This window comes from Micrasema longulum, unplaced genomic scaffold, assembly GCF_059751315.1.
Source record: "Micrasema longulum isolate JH-2025_06_02 unplaced genomic scaffold, ASM5975131v1 h1tg000984l, whole genome shotgun sequence".
In the NCBI taxonomy this organism is placed as follows: Eukaryota; Metazoa; Arthropoda; class Insecta; order Trichoptera; family Brachycentridae; genus Micrasema; species Micrasema longulum.
This window is the reverse complement of record NW_028278174.1, coordinates 77,123-97,880: the sequence shown is the minus strand read 5'-3', so window position 1 is coordinate 97,880 and position 20,758 is coordinate 77,123. Positions and strand designations below refer to the sequence as shown.

General features: G+C 32.3%; 1 protein-coding gene across 2 annotated transcripts; it reads right to left on the bottom strand.

Annotated features, from left to right (window-relative positions):
- Window positions 1–4,455: 4,455 nt before the first annotated feature.
- Window positions 4,456–19,994, bottom strand: CycE (cyclin E). 2 transcript variants are annotated; one of them, XM_088232433.1, is made up of 9 exons: window positions 19,849–19,994; window positions 18,524–18,587; window positions 18,228–18,294; window positions 14,483–14,751; window positions 12,166–12,355; window positions 10,488–10,599; window positions 9,973–10,404; window positions 8,807–9,042; window positions 4,456–6,171 (listed from the first exon to the last, which is right to left on the bottom strand). In XM_088232433.1, exons 2-9 carry the CDS (start codon window positions 18,535–18,537, stop codon window positions 5,989–5,991), a joined length of 1,503 nt encoding a protein of 500 aa, XP_088088559.1. In that variant the 5' UTR covers window positions 18,538–18,587; window positions 19,849–19,994; the 3' UTR covers window positions 4,456–5,988. The 2 variants fall into 2 exon arrangements, with proteins under 2 accessions (XP_088088559.1, XP_088088558.1); XM_088232432.1 differs by lacking the exon at window positions 19,849–19,994 and adding an exon at window positions 19,315–19,630.
- Window positions 19,995–20,758: the final 764 nt, after the last annotated feature.

The following is a 20,758-nucleotide window of genomic DNA, read 5'->3' as shown; positions in this document are numbered from 1 at the left end:
ACCCGGAAACTGGAAATCTATCAGACCACATGAGAATGCTATAATTAACAATTCACAAAAACCTGTGACGTTTTAAAGTAATTCATTTGCATACATTTTTGAGAAACTTCTCGGTACAAAAGCTACAATTTTCACTGCGTGTAAGAAAACATTTTTTACATCCAATTTCCCATAGCACTGAACTTCCTCATTTTTACAAAAGCTACAATTTTCACTGCGTGTAAGAAAACATTTTTTACATCCAATTTCCCATAGCACTGAACCTCCTCATTTGACAGATACCTAAACTGCGATAAAGAAACGTTTTAAGAAAGAAATATGAAAGTTTAGGCATATCCAGGGCTTACATTCTGCCATTGGCCGATTTAAGAAACAACTTTACACACTACGTAATATTCACTATTCTGTCTATAATCATCCATGTTCCTTCATTATCTTTATCTATTGATTTTTGTAAAGTAAGATCTGAAACCTTTATTGATGTGGGTGAGGTTCCACTGAGTTATTACACCTACTGAAAACGCCTAACAATGAGAAAATTGATAAAATTCTAAAAAGATATATGCAGTGCAATATTGACGAATTATTTGCTATTTCATTTAAGTATCTTCAGTCTTAGTGGGCAGTCGAAATATGTAGTGATTTTCAGTTAGTAACTTGTCCCAGTAGTGGCAATATCAACTGTGTTCAAGACAAAGGCACAACCACAATTATGGAAAAAGCAGTTTCATGATTTAAAACTGTTTTGAATCAATTATGCATATCTTATACATACTCTAACAAAAGTATTTAAATTGTAAGCCCCTACTAGAGCAACCGTTTTGCCAGAATGTGCAAAAGACACACGTAATTGGAATATAAACAGATTTAAAGTAATAAAACAACTTTGGCCGAAATTGTAGTTTGAAGCCTTTGTCCTGAACACAGTCGATGCAGCAACGGGACAAATTTAACTGATCACCTTTTATCAATCATGCTTAATCCTTTTGAATCCTTCCGAAAGGATGTATTATAAAATTTGGCCAAAATAATGTTTAAACACAAAAATACTATTTTTTCCAAGCTATAAATATATGTAGGTATTCATTTTAAAGTGATAGGTTTACTAAACACCTATCTTTTAATGTTTCCGAGAAAACAAAACAAAGTTGACAAGATTTCTATCAAAATATATATCTTCTCTAATTAAAAATTTTCTGTTCTAAGCCCTTTAACTAATTCTCTACTTACAATACTAAATTTTTTGCATAGGATTGTTATGGCTGAATATTAATAAACAACTGTCACAGATAACCTCCCGTCATTGTGAATTTGTCAACAGAATCTATTTCAATTTATTAACTCAACTATTTTGTTACGATTCATAAAAATAATATTTAATTTCTTATATTATATTCTATTTCTAAAAAAAGAAACATCAATTTATATTACTTACAAAAAATTATGACAACAGGGTAGGTCTATATATTTTTGAGTAAAGTTTTTCAGTTTACCGCCAATTTGTGGGTTCAATGTTAATTTAATTTTGTGTTTTAGTTACTGGTTACGTGACAAATAAGTTTGTAACCTCCTAATAAATTAATTTAACAACAATTTAAGAATATTTTACGTAGTGTTATTAATTATTATAATATGTACATATTTATTTGTGGCAATAGGCATAAAGAAGAGTGCAATTTTGTGACCACTATTAAGTTGTTTAATAAATACACACTTGGAAAAACACAATTAAAATATATGAGCACAGTAAAACGCCAGTTATCCGGATTAACGAGTGACAGATTTTATTGCTTTTGAAATAATACAGCAAATTGGAATCACATTAAAAACTTACTTAAACATGCCCGGCAAAGTAATCTGCAGAATTATATTAAAATTAAAAACTTCTCATTTATTTTTTGTTTCCTGATAACGATCTGGATATTTGGCAATCCAGATGACTTTAGTTTAGATAAACCGAGTTCTACTGTAAAGACATTTTAAATTCATGGAGCTTAGATAACTTCATTTGACAGGTTTGAACAACTGTTAAAAAAATATTTTTACTGTAAAACAAATTGCCGGTTGTAGTAAAAAATATATACTTATGCACACATAATTATTATACATATTTGCATAGACATTAAGAACCTTATTAGTTTCTGATGAATAAAATCAGTCAAAAGTAATGTTTGACTTGTACAGTCATTTTCACTTATATTTAAAGATCATAAAGCCAGAGTTCCCCATTAGTACAATTGTAACAATACCATGATTGAATAGGGACACATTCAGATAATCGTTAACATTGTTTAGAAGCTTTTGGGTAAAAAAATAAATGATGTGTACATATCACACTCTATTCTATCTGGCATTCTCTCGGTTTATGTACTTCGCGATGATTACTTTATAAGACAATAATCATTTAATTAAATAATTTGACTACGTATTTTGTCAGCGTAAAATCCCCAAAATAATTTTTAAATGCCGGCCGGTTTCAGAACACAACTGTTTCAACAAGCAGGTACCTAAAACACATCTGCTAACATGTGTTCAGTGTTTTATGTCCAGACTACAAATAATAAAAAAATAAAAGAATAAAGAAAAGCAATAAATGGTAGGTAGGTAGGCTATTGAATTTAATGATATTTATATTTTAATTATTAGACAATTTTAGTGAAGGACTGTTTAAATCTTTAATTTGGTGGTTAATTATGGGAAGATTATTACTAACAGCTTTTAGAATTTTTCATAATTATCTCATTTTAGGCCTCTATTACTAATACGTGAGATATTTAATCCAGTATTATTATTTGTCCGGGCGGATAAAGAATACAGTTCTGAGCGTGAAAAAGAACCATAACCCTGGACAAACGTTTTTGATTTCATGTCTACTCGCAGGGAAAATTTAGAAAAAGGAAATTGAGTGTTGATAAGTCCGCCTTATCGTGTAGTGGTTGGCGCGTTCGCCTACCATTCTTGAGATCCTGGTTTCTATTCCTGACAGGATGGACGTGAAATATTGGTTTTAGCCTTTTTTTTGCAATGTATCCTATAAGATACGTATGATCTCATTTTCGTTTCTAAAACAGCATTCAGTTAAAACTGCTTTACCATACTTTTCATTCTTAATGCATTATCACAATTCATAATAAACTTTGATTAAAACAACAAAAACAAATGTTTTTCAAAAAACCTTTTCAACCATCAGCTGTTAAAAAAAAAAAAAAACATTTTGCCAAGGGTTAAAGGTGGTTATCCGCAATATTTTCCTCGGCCAATGCAGTGCCCTGTGCACCAATATGTGGAGATAGGGAAATGACAATGATGATTATTATCAAAAGTGGTCAACACATTAAATAGATTATAATGATTTTACAAAAACTCCATACGTAGTTAAATTATAAACTAAATTGTTAGTGCGACAAATATTTATTTTATTAATCTAATTGCTTCGAACCCAGTGTTTGGATGAGTCTCACTTGAATAAAACTGTATCCAAGAGCACTTTTGAATAAATTATAGCACTTCTGTCGAGAATAACCTCAGATAATCTGTTAGCTAACCAAAACAGATATTACAAATGAAAATTATTAATAAATTAAGAAAACCAAAATCACCAAGGAACTCTTTCACATATATAAAATATCATCAGAACGTTTCCATTTAAAGAAAAATCCTACCAGAACAGAAAATATATACATTTTAGACATATTACTTGCGACAACACATAAATGCAAACAAGTGCAATATTGAATTTGCTAAAAATTCTTAATAAACTAAGATAAAATATAGCCATATGTATTTAAGGTCTGGAAATACATAATTATTAAGCGTATTTCAAGTTCCCAAATTTACACACCAACCGAAAGCAATTTATTCAACAAGAAATAAAATACACTTAACGCAAGTGTAAAGTTTGAGAACCATCTTTGGTTTGTAGATTACTTCTTGGAGATGTTAGACCCCCATGAATATCAGGTAATACCGTTTAATGCGATTTGAAAACATATATTATTTACGTAAAAATGAATAAATGGCAAATCAAAATAATCACAACAGAAAACTATTCAGAATCACGTTAAAAAACAATCATTTAATATAATACAACTACGCAATTTATAAATTGTGGAAATAATTGTCCACGTACTGTCAACTCAACTAGCAAATATCACATTATACAAACGTATTTATTTATGTATTGAACAAAAATATTAAAGCTATTAGAGGGAAGAGTCATTAAATAAAAAATGTGTAATTCACACAATTCAAATTATTTTTTAATAAGTATGAATTGAATGCATGCTTTTGTATATATTTATTAAAAACACTAAGATAGGTTCACTGGGTGTGTTTATAACTACTATCATGTGCAATTGAAACACACTTATCGAACTCAAAAATTACAAACTCTATTATATTATGGAAAATGGAAAACGCAAATGTCAACAATTATTCTTTTCTCACTTAAAATTCTTTTTTATTTTTTGTCACATTTAATGTTTATATCTTTTTAATTTATGAAAACTTAATTGGTCTTTTTATGTTATAAAATTGTTGTTTTTAATACTTATTTTGTATGAATGTATGTTTTCTAAATAAAATAAAATAAAATTATATCCCAGCAATTAAGTTTATTTAACATTTGGTCAGTGTGATTCGAAGTTTATTGTTTTAAAGGTGTAAGTATTAATTTTATCAATAACTGAATAAAACAGAAAGGTTAAAATAAAATAATCAAAGTGAGTAGTAGAGGTTAGTTGTACTGTACCAGAGAACTGATCTAGTGAAACTGTCATCCTTCTTAGGATGGATGCCTAGCAAATAAAAAAAATGAGCTAGTGAAATATCTGCCCCGAGAAAAGGGGTATGTTGTGAAGCAGACAACAAAAAACATTTATTTTAAGATCACGAGTATCTACGCATTTTTCTCAAACAAAAAATGTTCGTAGTGGTGTTTAAAATTGGTAAATACAAACTCCAATTACCCAGATTAATAAGTGCCAGACATTATCACAAAAAAACTTATTTGAACACGTTCAGCGAAGTTAATTGTTTTGACGAAGAAACGCGCCCTTTTTTATCTGTTATCGTAACATCTTTATTCTTTATTTCCTGATCCTGATATTTGGCAATCAGGACGACTGGAGTTAAGATAAATGGAGTTCTAATGTATGTACTTATTTTATTCTATATTTCCCGGCAAAATCAGGTCAAACATAACACACATAATCAATTTGCTAGCTAAGCCGACATTTGAAAATTATAATTAATACAGATAAAAGTTTAAATTAACATATTAAGTAGAATAAAAAAAGTTTCTACGCCGACAATTGGCGAACTTTAATAATTTTTCCTAGATACATAAATTAGTGATTATCGGGCAAATAGAGTTATCATGATAAATTATTAATTAGAACAGCAAAAGTATAATTCTGTGCAGCGAAAAATATAAGGCACCATCAATAAATAATTTTTAGTTAAATAAGTTTTTTTTTCTTCGTTTCAACATGCTCTCATTTGCCTACATACCCAACTGTCAAATTTTGCACAAACCCAGAGATCTTACGAAATTGGGATCACAGATCTTTCTCTACAACACCGTGTATAGTATCTAACATCCCGTTCACATTTCGAGGAATGCGACATGCATTTTAATATCACAAAATAATTTCTATTCACTTTAATATTTTTTCAGCCTCACACTTTCACATACTTATGTATATTTCCCCCTTATGACGATCCAAGTATCGTTAGCTAGTAAATTAGAATACATCACAGTTAATTGTATCCAGCTGTGGATAGGGATTGCGTGATTACTTTAAACGCAGCGTTAGCAGTCTGAGACTGACGTAAAGCGTGTATTTATTAGTGTAAGTAGCAATGTTCATTGTCAGTTTGCGAGTAACTTTTGCGTGTGAAGAATCACAGTAAAACGCAAACAATGCTCATCCGCCGAGAGATCCAGGAGAACAGAACAACCAGGCAGAAAAACACAGTGTGAGCTAGTCATTTATCCACGGTCACTTGTACGGGAGTGTTGGTCTCCAGACCATCCACCTTCTTGTGGTTACTGTGGGGAGGGGTGATGGGAGGGAGGGCAGCGGCTCCGCCTTCGCTCCCCAAAGAAGTGGTGGGGGTGCCTTCGATACACTTTATTCTGCTACTTTCCATGCACTGTTGAGCTTTATCCTGCAATAAAAAATATATTATTGAAAACTGACCATTTGTGCCTTGTGTCGTTTGCACTCTTATCCAACATTTTGGATCACTTTGCAGCATCCTAAGCCCTGATGGAATAACACAAATAAAAATTAGGTTGTAGATTTTTTTTCTCCTGTAAAATTGCGTTTTGTGGGTTACAATATTATACAGAGGAGGTGTCGATATATTATACATTTAAAAAACAATACAGTATTGTTGCCAGTCTAACTGGGGTCAGTTTATTATTATTATTATTATAGACTTATTTTTTATTTCTAGCTTCAAAAACAGGCTAGAAAGCCCACCATTGTTTTAACAATTGACAAAATATAATATATTTTGTGAAATTTCAGTGAAAAAATAACCATTTCTTTACAACCTATTTACGTATCTTTGTGTATAAATACAGGCCAAGGCCCTCTTGTAAATTTGATTGCATAATTAAAAAATGATTGGTTGGAAAAAATCATTGATTTTTAAATTTATGAATTATGAATAAAACATCAATCTATAATTAGAATCATTACAAGCACTGCACGAGTCACGCAAAAATATCAAGTAAACAGGATGAGGTGAGGCCCTATCACATTAGTTAAGCATATATAATTTTTATTTTATTTATTATAAATTTTTCTTTGCAGTTTACTTTAGGTATACATAAATTATAAATACAAAAACTATTACATAAACACAAAAAAATAACCCCACAAAGGCATGGAAAGACATGTTATGTATTATCAAGAGATTAGGTATAAATACGATTATTTTTTAAATTATAATTAACTTCAACAATGTTTGAGAATGTCCAAATGCTTGCAAACTGGCTGAAAGTATAAAAATTGGAAAATAGTAGGTGATTTGGTTCAGCCGGATGAATCTCACCGCATAATAATGGTTTCAGATCCTTTACTTCACAAAAATCAACAGATGGAAGAGTTGAGGAAATGTGGATGTTTAAACATGGGCAGAATGGTGAATGTTACACAGTGTGTAAAGTGGCCACTTAAATCATAAGCCCTGTAAATGCCTAGATTTCCATTTTCCCTTCTCAAAAATGTTTTCCCGCTCTGTTGCAATAAATTTAAATATAATTAACTTATTTATGTGAGGTTTAGAGAGTTTACTCTTAGACTACTACTAGAGGGGTGATTAAAATCGGAAGATACAGAAACATGTCTTCACAATGACGACACAGCTGAAGATAAATTCTCCCAAATGATTTAGAAGATACACATATACCCGTATGCAGAGACAAAACTTAAGGTGAGGAAAGTACATTCTAATCTCAAATTCGGAGAATAACCCGAAGGTGAAGACAATAGAATGTACTTTCCTCACCTTAAGTTTTGTCTCTGCATACGGGTAATAGTATCGACCCTGTACTTTGGAATTTTGTTTGACAGTTGGAGAAGGTATAGACATCGAGAGCTATTAAGGGCTACTGTACCCAGCTGTATACTTATCTACACATGGAAAATGTCAAAATCATGTTCAAGCGAGCAATTTTTACTTTTATTGCGATTTGTTTGTAATATAAATAGTTTATATCTCACGAGTCTTTTTAAGTTTTTTTGACCTCGGGGGAGCAGCAAACCTCTACAGATAAAATTTGAGATGCAGATAGGGCGCAATGGCAACATTTCAGAACAAACATTGGCACATATCCATATAGCCGGATTTGTAATACCTCGGTAGACAGAGATAATAAAAAAATAACCATACCATCTTGATACGTACTGATGAAGATGTTTGTGATCGCCCCTCGGGGGTATAAAAAGTATAATTCGCACCTCATGAATTGTGGCACAACTCAAAAAATTCATTTCTACGGGAGAGCAGGTTCACAGACATCCGCGCTATCAGCAAACTCTTTCCCTTATTCGTGCCATCTAGTTTTATGTTTTAAAAAATAACAACAGTATAATGATTACTGGACACTATTATTTCTTAAATTTGAATTAAAAAAATATAGATAACATTGTCATTTTTGCTTTTAAGGCTACATGAATATTTTTAAGAATCATGCCGTCAATGAGGAAGTTCAGTGGTTGATTAATTTTTAATAGACTATTAAACTAAGCCAAAAAATTAATATTTTTAATTTTTTATGTATCTTATTATCAGCGCTACGATATTTTAAAGTTTTGCATTTCTGAAATTACTCTGCGTGTGATGTCTCAAGTTCTCTTCCGCTTCTTCTCGGTCAGTTCTGCCGATTGATCCGTTGACTTACTGTAAACCGGAAATCTTTCACAGCTCTCTTATCATTGGTTGATTCATATGAACTAGTGACATAGTTCAAAGTAGTTCGTTTTCAATAAAATATTCATTTTCAAGAAACATCGCTATACAATTTAATGCTCTATTTTTTACCACGCGTAAGAAAACAATTTTCATATCCAATTTCCCGCAGGACTAAACTTCCTCATTGTGGGGATAGGAAATATTTTTAGGAACATTTCCAATTATATAACTCAAAAATGAACATTTTGGACTTGTTATCTTGCCTTCATGTAATAAAAATATTAAGATGCGCTGCGATAGGTGTACCAATACGGAAACCTATGGACCATTAAATGTGGAGAAGTGAATTTCTACAGTAAATATAAAAAAATGTACTTACAAAGAGATCTAGGCATATATTGTGGACTTGTATTCTGTGGCTCTGGTCTAGGTTTATATTGGGACAGATGCGAGACAGTCCCCCTCCCGACGTGGTGAAGTCGGCTCCGCAGTCCGGCAGGACGGCAGCCGTGCTGGACATCCCCCCGGCCCCGGGGCTACCGCCGTCAGACCGCAGCGCCGAGGCAAAGGGGGCCAGCCAGCTGTAGCCCGGGTCTAACTCCTCCCAATCAAAACCTGCAAAGTGTAAACATTCATTATTTGATACCTCATCACCATCTTCGTAATTCCCCTTTCCACACCCAGAGGGGCATAGGGCACTGCATTGATAAATCGAATGCAGCTTGTTTCGATTATCTGTTACGTGAAGGTAAGGTGATCAGTCCAGAAAAAATGAAATTATTTCAATCAATATTTCATGTCTACCCTGCCAGGAATTGAACCCAGGACTTTAAGAATGGTAGGCGAACGTGCCAACCAACCTACCTCAACAAATGAAATATACAACAATTTGTTGAGTTTGCCCAAATTTTTGTAGACAAGGATTGGATTAAACCCCTTAGAAGATCAAAATATTAAAACAGAGATTGAAAGCATTTTTAAGAAGAGCATGTATTTAGGCATTTATAGAGCTTATGAACTGTCATTGACTGATTTAAATGGCCATTTTATCCACTTTGCAACATTAACTATTTTGCCTATATTTGAACATCAATTTTTTTAATTCATCCAACTGTTGATTTATTCCAATATTATAAATTTAAATCGTTGTAAAAAAAAGACACATTTACCAGCATTTAAACACATGCAAAATCATAAAACAAAAACACAATAAACCGTAAATAAATAAACAACATATAGGTACAAAAAGTCCTACTTTTTCTGTAAATACAATTATAGTATTTATTTTTAGTAAAAACCGTGGCATTACAAAAAAAAACATAAAAACGATTATGAAATAAATTTTAACACTTTATTATTCTTGAAATTGTACATACATGTATGCGAGAAAAAAACAAAATACACAAAAATAGAACTAGCAATATGTGTAAATGAATCAATTCATTTCAATTCTAATCTTCTCTGTTTTCCATTTCTACAATAATATCTAGCAGCATAACAAAAAACTTGATGGGCTTTTGAATAAATAAAATAAAATGAACTGACCAGACACTCGCATCGCAAGATCTTTATCGAAGATGTGGGCAACTGCAGCGGCAGCCATCAGACTGTAGGGGAATGCATTTACTCCGACGTGCAAAACTGCCAAGTCAATAAGCTGCCCACAAATCACATACTCCAGGGAAGAGTATTGTGGAAATATGAATGTATACTTCTTCATCTCCTCTGACTGACTGTCTTCATTTTCAAAAGTGTTTTTTTCTTTTGTTTCGTTGAGACTATTCAGCTGCATGTACGCATTCAGCCATTTGTTAATGGTCAGAGGCGTGGTTTTCCAACTGAGAGTTTGCAAGACAACGATTTCTTCCGTTAGTATGTCGTCTACAGTGCACGCGCCATCCGTCACATAGGCAAATTCTCCAATTTTAGGCGGATATACTTCCTCTACTTTTGCTGCGATAAAAAGACATGTAATACCTACAAAAAACGCATTATTAAGATTAAATGAGATTTATTTTAATGGAATATTACATTTTAACTTACGAGGTAAAAATTCTCACCAATTAACTGAAGTCTTCCTTTATATACATCTTCAGTATTAGATAAATATCTGTCAATATAATTTACAGTCAGGTGAAAGGTTTCTCTGTATAATTTGTACACTTCACAGACCTGAAATAAATAAAAATAACATCTAAATTTAATTATTTTACATAGTTTGTTTTTTTCATGATTAGTTGATGTGTATAATTTTTATAAGCTTTGAAAGCTACTGGTCATGGGTATATCTGCGAGACGTGGTGCATGAGCAAAATAAATGCACGCAAGGCTGCTGGGAAGTTTGCGGAGACCACACAATTCGTGAAAATCAACATCTGATAAACACCACATTCCGCTCAGACGCAGGAAATACATTTTTGTGAAACTACCAGTGTTCGGGCGGATGAAGGATACACAGATTTGTGTGTGAAATAGAAGCAGAATCCGAGGCGAGTGTTTTCGACCCCATTGAGTAGCCATTGCTACTCGCAGGTAAACATCCTGAAAAAGGAAATCGAGTAGAGATAAGTTCGCCTCGTAGGGTAGCGACTGGCGCGTTCGCCTACCATGATCGAGGTCCCAGGTTCAATAACCAGCGAGGTCGGGATTTAATATATATTAAAAATGTGGTTTTATACTGCAATATTTCACCGTTCCTGATACATGAAACGTAAATACTGTAAGAAAGAAAGAATATGGAAAGAATTTATGAACCACCACCACCACAACACCCAGACCAGACTGGCGGGAATTGAACCTGCGACGCCAGTTTCACAGTTGGCCGTCTAACCAAATGCGCCAAAATGGTTTGTGAAAACAAATATACATGTATTTTGTTTTGCGTTATATACCTTACTAAATAATAAAAACAATGCGCCCCACTGGGGTAACCTGAGCTGAGGACATTTAACAATATTTTTTGTACATTTTTTACATGTGAGAATACATGGAAAACACATCCAGTAAACCTCATTTATACGTTCCTCAAATTTAAGTTTTTCCGTTTTTTACACCGAAATGTTCAGGTCACATTATTCTTCAAGCATTATCATAAAAATATTTCCCCATTTAATATTAGGATTTACATTTTTTTAAATTCACAGTTCATTTGAAGTATCAAAAAAAAATCAAAATTATGTCAACATTAAAACAATACTGTCATTATTTGAACAAAAGAGCCATATTGACATGTTACTTAATTGTGGCACGCAATTGACGCAGGTTTAGGAACAATAACGTCTCTATATCTATAAATTATGATGCAGAAAGTTTAGTAGCAATGGAAACATTAAAAGTTATAAACATCATTTGAAAAGAAGACAGTTTAAAAAGTTAACATAAAAGTATGAAACAGTTTTTCTGCTATCCAAATATGACAGTTGAAATTCCAGTGATTTTAAGTGATAAATTTCCCCACATTTAGAGGAAAAATCATCACATGTATTTTATGCAAATTAAAATGTTTGTTTTTGTGTTGAATTTCAACATTTACATGTAAAATTATTTAAACTTGTTTAAAAATACTAAAATATTGTTTGAAAAAAAATATAAAATATTTCCATCTTCTTAATCAAATCATTGAAAATAATACAGGTAATAAGGACAATAAATGATAACAGGATACAGTGATCTCTTTGAGTAAAATGGAAGGCCTACTGATGTCTATCGACAGTATAGAGAAGCAGAGGAAGTACGAACCTCGATAAGCCAGTCCAGTAGGATGGCCCTCATGCGGAGCTGAAGGCCGGGGTGGTGCTGGAAGAGATGCTGTGACCTCCAGGCGGCAGCCTCCGTGTCTTGCTCGCACATGTTGTGCCACACATCGCTCTGATCGGCCCACGACAGACTCGGTAAGGGACATTTTCTTTTTCTGAATGTCTTCCGAGGACTACACAAAACAATAGAAATATTTTGAATGTGTCCAATTATTATTATTTCACATAGACTAAATAAATAATATTGATTCAACAAAAAAATTATTTGTTATTTCATTATTTATCAGTATCGATAGTTAAATAATAATTATATTTTCTTAGTGATGTTATGTTTCATTTTTCATTTTGAATCGCTTTCAGAATTTCAGAATAAAAAAGATGTAACTAATGCACAGCACTTGTAACTACGCTTAACATGTAAAAGTGTTGCCTATTCATTAAATTAATCAATAGCTCTATTTCTTTCAAATAGTTTTTTCTCCCATTTTCAACATAAATACCAGAATTAATTAAAATTGACCCTTTTTTCAGAAAAAAACTAACTATCCGAATGGAGTCCGGTCCCAATTGATTCAGATAATTGGAGTTCTACTGTACTAAAGAAATCATTTAAAAAAAGTTGGTGTTTTTTTTTATCTTTCGTACTTTCCAAATTATTTAATGTTCATTTTTAACAAACAATGAATCTCAAACGATAATAAAAGGACAATATTCATGAAACATGAGTTATTATCATACAATATATTTATGTTGAATTTATAGAGCTATTCCATTTATAATCGTCATTTTAATCAATTGTCATTGTCTGACGAATGTTAAATGTTATACGTTGTGTAGTAATCACTTCAAACCAACAAATGGCAGGTCACAAGCCCTGTAAATGTCTAGACTTCCATTTTCCCTAATAGCTCCTTCATCTCTATTGATTAAAATTAAAAAATTTATAAAAAAATATTTTAATTAACACTTAAGCGAGAAATATCAAAATCAGCAGAGATATCAACATTTTATTTGAGAAAAGGCTTAATTTTTTAAAAGAAAAATGAATATTTACGTTCTTATTTTACCCAAATATTTCGATTTTTGGGGCCATTTTCAATAAGTTGTAATTATTTCACCATTAGAAAATGGTTACGAAATAGTGTTAGAGCGGGGTTTGAACCTGTGGTCTGTAAGTCCACAATAGTTAGTTTATTATTATCCATTCTAGAAAAAACTTCTTAGTGTCTGTTGAGATGTTATCTATCTTGATAAAAACAGTATCAGTTATCACCAATTTTACAAATTTATCACCAGATTTTGCTATGCCCAAATGTTGTATCTTTTCATTTAAACAGAATCAGAAAGTTAAGTGCTACTCGAAATCACATGAGTACTTTAAATATTTTCTTTGAATATCAATATGAAAATTTAATTATTTGAATTATAATTATTATTTTTTTAAACAGTTCCACAGATTACATAGAACAATTTGTTGAAAGGGGTGATGGAAAATCTGAGATTTCAGTAAATCTTTAAAAAAAAAAAACAATTAACGTCCTCATTGTGGCCAAATTTTATTCAAAAGTAAAACAAACAAATCATTACAAAATTTCATGGTGATGTATGAAGGCAGAGAGGATAAAATGGCACACCACTTTAAACATGGATATTCTCATGCACACATAACGATTATTTCGACTTCTGACATGTACTTATATCAAATTACGTGTTTCGCACAGTAATTGCTAATAAAAAAATTGTCAGTCGAAGCTAGATTGGCAGTGCACAATGGAATTTTAGGAAGTGAAATGTGGGACTAGCGGAGGAAGGATGAAAGCAGAATGAACGTGGTCAAAATGCCAAATTCTTAGACGAATGTGTGGGAAATTGATGTATGACTAGGTTACTAATGATGAAATCAGACGAGAGTGCAAATCTGAGACAGGTATAATTGATAAGATTTTAATAAAGGCCACTTAATGGTAAAATAGATATATTATATATGGCGAGAATGTATGGCAACATAGGACGACTATTACCAAAAAAGACGTGGATGATTAGATAAACCAAAATCTCAAGTCTGGTCATATCAAAAGCAGACACAACTGAAGAGTATGTATGACAATATGTATGTATGCAAAAGTTAGGAATGCATATATGGATAGACATCCGCTCTGCCACCCCTACTCTGTAGTAGTAGTGGTATACCTTTCTCGATTTTCCTCATTTTCTATATACATCAACATTTGCGTGGTGAATCTTTTTAGCCGTGCTTCGCAGCACTTCTTTCTTAATGCCATTATTCTTTAATTACTTACCTATCAGTGTTTGGCTTATGTGAAGAGCCAGAATTCAATAAACTTTCCAACTGGTATAATTCGTCATAGTGCGGACTGAACTCATTGTCATCAGAATACAAATTATCCGTAGTAGATGTTTCATTGGTGCCAGTGTTTGGCAAACTAGAATAGTCATGTTTATCAAATGGCACGGGGAATGGGGAGATATCCTTAAGTAAAATGATTTCTGTAACACAATGATCTATCCTCATCATTTGCTTGCGTGGGGGCATTGTGTCTTCATCATCCTAAAATAATCACAACATGTTTTAGAAAGATAAGAGGTAGGACACTTTTAGTGTGTTAATTTTTAGCTTGCTGCATGAATCTCTGCCATCTTGGAAAAGGTCAAAAAAAAAATTAAGACAAGATTTTATGAAGAAGAACAAACATGGTTGATGAGGAAGTTCAGTAATGAGAAATTGGATATAAAAATGTTTTCTTACGCACTGTAAAAATTAGAGCATTAAATTGTACAGGGAAGTTTCTTCAAAATGCATGAAAAAAAAACATATTTTAATAAAAATTAACTATTTTGAACGACGTTACTAGTTCTTCCAAATCAACCAATGAGTGCACAATAAGTTTTTCTGGGTTATTATGCCGTGTGTCGTTCATACTCTCTACCGACGTTTCGGAACGGCATAATAACCCAGAAAAACTTATTGTGCATCTTAACGGCCGTGAAAATCTAAGAAGTTTAATCAACCAATGAGTGTTGTGATTTCCGGTTTACGGGAAGCCAATTCAGCAATCAGCAGGACTTGCCTAAGAGAAATTGTGATGTCACACGCGGAGCAATTTCAAAATTACAACCCTTAAAAAATCATAGTGCTGATAACACAATACATAAAAACATTTATATTTTTTTGGTAAAGATTGATAAATAAAAAAACACTGAACATCCTCATTGTCTGTCTTTGGTTTTGTTGTTTAATAGATGTATTAAACAAAACCTGGCCTGACATATTATTTCATCACCATTATCATAATTTCCCTTTCGTGACCAAGTGGTGCATAGGGTATTTAGAGCATCTGTTACATGAAGGTAACGTGATCAATCTTACGCTTCAGGTGCCAGTCCACGGACAGAGAAGTATTGCGGTGAATCTTTAGAATAAATATTATACATTGACCCGGCCAGGAATCAAACCCGTGACCTTGATCATGGTTGGCGAATGCACCACCCACCACATTAAGAGGCGGATATATATCCACTCGATTTTCTTTTTCAGGATTTTTAGCCGAGTAGCCATCAAGTGGAAAACGCTCGTCCAAGGTTCTGGTTCTATTTCACACACGGAACTGTATTATTTTTCAGCCTGGACGCGGACAACTCATGTTTAGTTTAATAAATTCCATTTGTGTGTGAATTTATAAATATGTAATTTGGAAACTGTTTCAGCCAATATTAATCATATTTTTGGTATAGGCCTTAATAACGTTAATTTGAAGGACTTTTGACAATTTGTAATTGATATTAAAAACAAAACTGTTTTACTGTGAAATTGTAGACTCATCCAATTTTATTTCATTTGAGATTAACACGAATAGAGTTTCAGGAAATCACTTAAGAATGCTGTTGTAACATTCATCGATGGAAGGAGTATTTTCCCTAAACTAGTCATGTAATTTATAAATTTAATCAAATTTAGCAACTGATCCTATTATTTTACAATAATTGTGCAATGTTACAAATGCAACGCTAATTCCATCGATAAAACATTACATTTTATTATTCACTGCTATTTTTGAACAAAATAATTCTTGAAACAGTGTTTAACTTGTGTTTTGATGGAATGTAAGTTTCGAGTGTACATACAGTCGAACTTGGTTATTACAAGGAAGATGGGACCGAATGAATATGCTTGTTATTTATTTATTTATTAACGGACATTGTCCATTCTCTACTCATTATACCAGAGAGAGGTTTTTTAATCCAATCGCCATTGCATATTGTCACTAAGTAAACAAATAAATATACATATAGTTCATACAGATAATTAAAAAATAAAACCACTACGGAAAATTATAATAAATGCTTACATACTACTTTCTAAATTTAAAATGCAGATAAATAAACATTCTTATTTTTCCACAATATTTACACTGCAGATAAGAAGATTTTTTACACACCTCAAGATTTTTCACAAATAATTGCCACTTTTTCACGAATTAAGAGACAATTCCTCATGTCGATAGACATGTTTCTAACAAGGGTTAATTTTTAAATGATCTGACATCACCCCCTCGTATTGGTTACTGTGCACTGACCATCGAACATTAAAAAAACTGAAAACCGTTGTAAAAAAAAAACCCCCCGAAATAAAGAAGTCATTAAAGAAGCTGTAAATTGTAATGTGGTGCTAAGCCAATACTTACTGGGATCACAAAGCTTGGATTTTTTGTACGCAATTTCAACCATGTGGGTGATTTTTTTTTCAATTTTTTTGGCGAAAACACCAATTAGGTACTTTCACACTTACATAATGTCATAAACGTCATCCGATCTCAATGCCCAGCGGTATCAGTCCTAAGTTATCCGCCTGTTTAGATTTTATTACTCAGGTTCTTATTTTTAAAATTATGTTTTTTAACTATTGAAGAGTTTTTGTTGAACTGTTGACAGTATTTTTATTCAGTATATTCGACAAGTAGCTAAAAATGAATACATGTACGGAGAAAACAATAAACTAAAATGTCGAAGAATGTTTCCTCATCAGATCCGAGATCCCTATATTTCAAAGATCATTATAACCAAGTTCGACTTTATATAGTTTAGAAATGTTGATAATTAATATATAGTTTAATGATAATTACATATAAGTTAATAATGGACATTCATATATTATAATTTTTGTACTATTTTAAGACCAAATAAAAAAATAAATAAAAAAACAACATGTTGCATTCCTCAGGATTAGTAATAAAGGTAAATTTAAATTAATCTTATTTTTGTATCTTCAAAGTGCAGTAGTTGACATATTTTTCATAGCAGCGGTCCAGGGTTCAATTTCAATGGGGTCATTAATATTTTTTTGCTCTTATTTAAATCTGAAGCGGAAGAACGCCCAATTGACCCAATGATATAAAAGGCGCAAATTTCATCAATGTGCTGAATGCATCTCAAATTCAGAAGAAAAAATAAAGATGGTTGATATAAAAACTAAATAAAGCTAACATCACTAAGGCATTGGCACAGCAGAAACAAAATCTCACTGGGGGGTCGTTCTTAATAGATTTAGGCAAGTGATCACAGCATCTGGCAATAATGTATTTGAATACTTAAATTTAAAGTAAAACAAACATGATCTAATTAATTTTATCAAAATGTAAATAAAAAAAATTGTTAATTGTTCAAAGTCTTTTTAAAGAACATATGGTAAGTATCTACTTTTTAACAGAAATTTTTCTAAAGACAAGTTTTTCTAAAGCAATATTCATTGTAAAATTTCAAATGTTCCAAATGAGATTTATGATTCTATTGATAGCTGTTTCGCCTTATAAGAGCATTTTTAAACTGGCGTCAACTTGAACATTGTTCCAAATAATCTCTGCTTGAACTCCGTTATCTCAACCAGTTTGGTGATCCAGGTAATTAAAATTGCATTGATCATTCTTCAAATTTCTGAATCTGCCCATAAATGCATATTTACGATTATAAACATAATTTAGTATGTGCGCATTTCATGAATTTAAAAAAAATATACGTTTACAAGCTTACCTTTTCTTCTATCTTTCTTTTCCTTTTTGAAGAAGCTGAATGATCTAAATGATTCGATGGGTTATCACTGTAATGAAAAAGGTAAAGGTTATTTAATTTCACAAAAAATAATGACTCGACGAATCTGTTGTTAAGTATGTGTAAAAGTACAAAAATCATATATTTTCCATTCACAAAAAAATAATGAACAAAAGGAACATACAAAATAAACTATAAAAGCAATCAAATCTATCTACAACACAATTTCACTTCTGTAACTGATTCTGTATTTTATAAATTTAACCTCATGTACATACCCCAACTGTGCCATATTTTTTTATATTTCAATGTGCACAAGATATCCAGGAGTACCCTTACAACCTGAAATTGAAAGAAATCAATTTAAAGATGCATTTAACAAAATAGTTTTGAGGTCATATGAAGCATGCATCTTTTCTTAGGTCATGCCGTGGGGTTATGTACTCTGAAAATAAATTGAGGGGATATAATGTTTTACCAGATCTTCATCGACGATTACCGATATTTCGAGCTTCAGAAAAATGATTTTTCTTTAAATAAATACGCGAATATGATTAAATATACAGATTTTACATCAAGCATGACAGCGTACAGTGGGGCGGATTTTGGCGCCGGAAAGCATACCTTTATACTGGCTTTTAAAGAAAACAAGGACGATAAAACCTAGCTTGAACACTATTAAAAGAAAAACACAGCATATTATTCTTCATTTAGTATGCACTGTTCAATTTTAAGGGAAATTACAAAGAATTCTGCCACGAATGACGGAAAAGGCGCGCGAAAATCTTTCAGAACGCCATTAGACACGTAGCCATTTAAGATCTTTAACCCTGCCTTAAAATAATTTCTTATATTTTTAATATTATGAAAATAGTTTTTAAAGACTTGTAAAATACGTACAATTTTTTTAGCCGAGAAAATATTGCATAGAATGATGAGCAAATAATTTACTAGAGAACGGACATTCGAACCGGCGCGGCGCTAGGCCTCAGAATTTGACAAGGTATGAGCGATCTGTCGGACGCTTATTCAGTTTTTTAAGAAGCATGATGAATTAAAGTAAATTTACCTGACATTCAAACATCAGCAGGAATCATATTTAGGCAAAAATTGTGTCCACAACCCAAGAAATCTGGCCTCACCTACTAACGAGTGTTTGTGCACTGCTCACTGAATTAACACTTTTAAACCACGATATAAACTATTTAAGTAATACTTATGAATAGCTTAATCAAACTAAATGAAAAAAATTACAGCAAACAGTAAAATAACACGAAAATTGTACTTTTAAATAATCAAGCCAAGCTTTAGCAAGCGTTTTTCGCGCGTGAATGTCGCGTTGAACGACAAAGCTGCAGCTACGGTTTTCTGCTAAATTCAGGTGTATTTCCTTTTTCCACCGGCCGTTGCCGCACGCAGACGAAGCGGGGGTAAGTTACGTTTTCACTACTGTTCTCTGATTGGTCTCTGCCCATATTCAATAATGGCCGTCTTATCTAATAAATGGCACAGCTGGTTTACAGCTGATCGCCACAAATTTGTTTTGATGGATATCCTAATCGTTTTGAACCCGTATCTTGAATATTTCATTTTGATTTAATACCTTAAACGTCTCAAAAATTTTATGCGTATTTCAATCAATCTATTCGCCTTAATTGATAAGAATTGTAAATTTAGCGCCTTTTTTAGTAAAATTTCTCCTGGTGGAAAAAATAGTAACTACTTTGACAGATTCGTGTTCGTGTATGTGATTTTGATCCGTTGATCGTCTATTCTTTATCCTTCAATAAGTTTGACGTTTCGTGTTTGGTAGTGTCGGAAATAGTGATTTTAGTTTATTTTTTTCTATTGAGCCGCATATTACATTGAATTCATGACTCGAGAAAACTTCGCTATCAAATTATGCGGACATTTACAATCCAATGGTGCTGCAGGTATATATTTTTGTGCTTTTCTTAGGCGAAAACATTGTTTTTATTCAATGAAGCGTGAGGTATGGTTTCTCGTATTTGGTTTTTGTGATTGGAAGAGCTATAAAATTATTGTTATTTCAGAAGTAAAAGCACGAGAATGGCGTTTGGTTGGCCAAGAACAGGATTCTTCTCAATTGTTTACTTGGATATCCCCATCACTTAAAAATGGACAGGATATTACTAACATCGGTGTACATTCTTCCGAAACCAATAAATTTGATCTGCTCTATTCTTTCAATCGTCAATTGAACATAATTCAAGCATCAGTTAATGACTCTCAAACGTTACTGTGCTATGTCGTGAAGGAATGCATTCCTTCAATGTTTGAAGGCTGCGAAGTAAATAAATTCGCCTACAAACCATATATCCTACAGTTGAAATCAGAAGTACCTTCAGATCCAATCCCCATTGAAAATGAACGAAATAAGCAAATAATGGTTCAATTTCTTTATAAAAACAGTAGATATATTGGAAAAACCATATCGGATAAGTTTCTTTTGATGATACACTTGGAATGTAAGTATTTAAGAGTATTAATCA

Excerpts from the sequence above, each read along its gene's own strand:
- CycE (XM_088232433.1), bottom strand. Across the intron at positions 10,405-10,487 it reads AGGAAGACTTCAGTTAATTG|GTATTACATGTCTTTTTATC; the intron begins GTGAGAATTTTT and ends CGTTTTTTGTAG. Across the intron at positions 9,043-9,972 it reads TCTTGCGATGCGAGTGTCTG|GTTTTGATTGGGAGGAGTTA; the intron begins GTCAGTTCATTT and ends TACACTTTGCAG.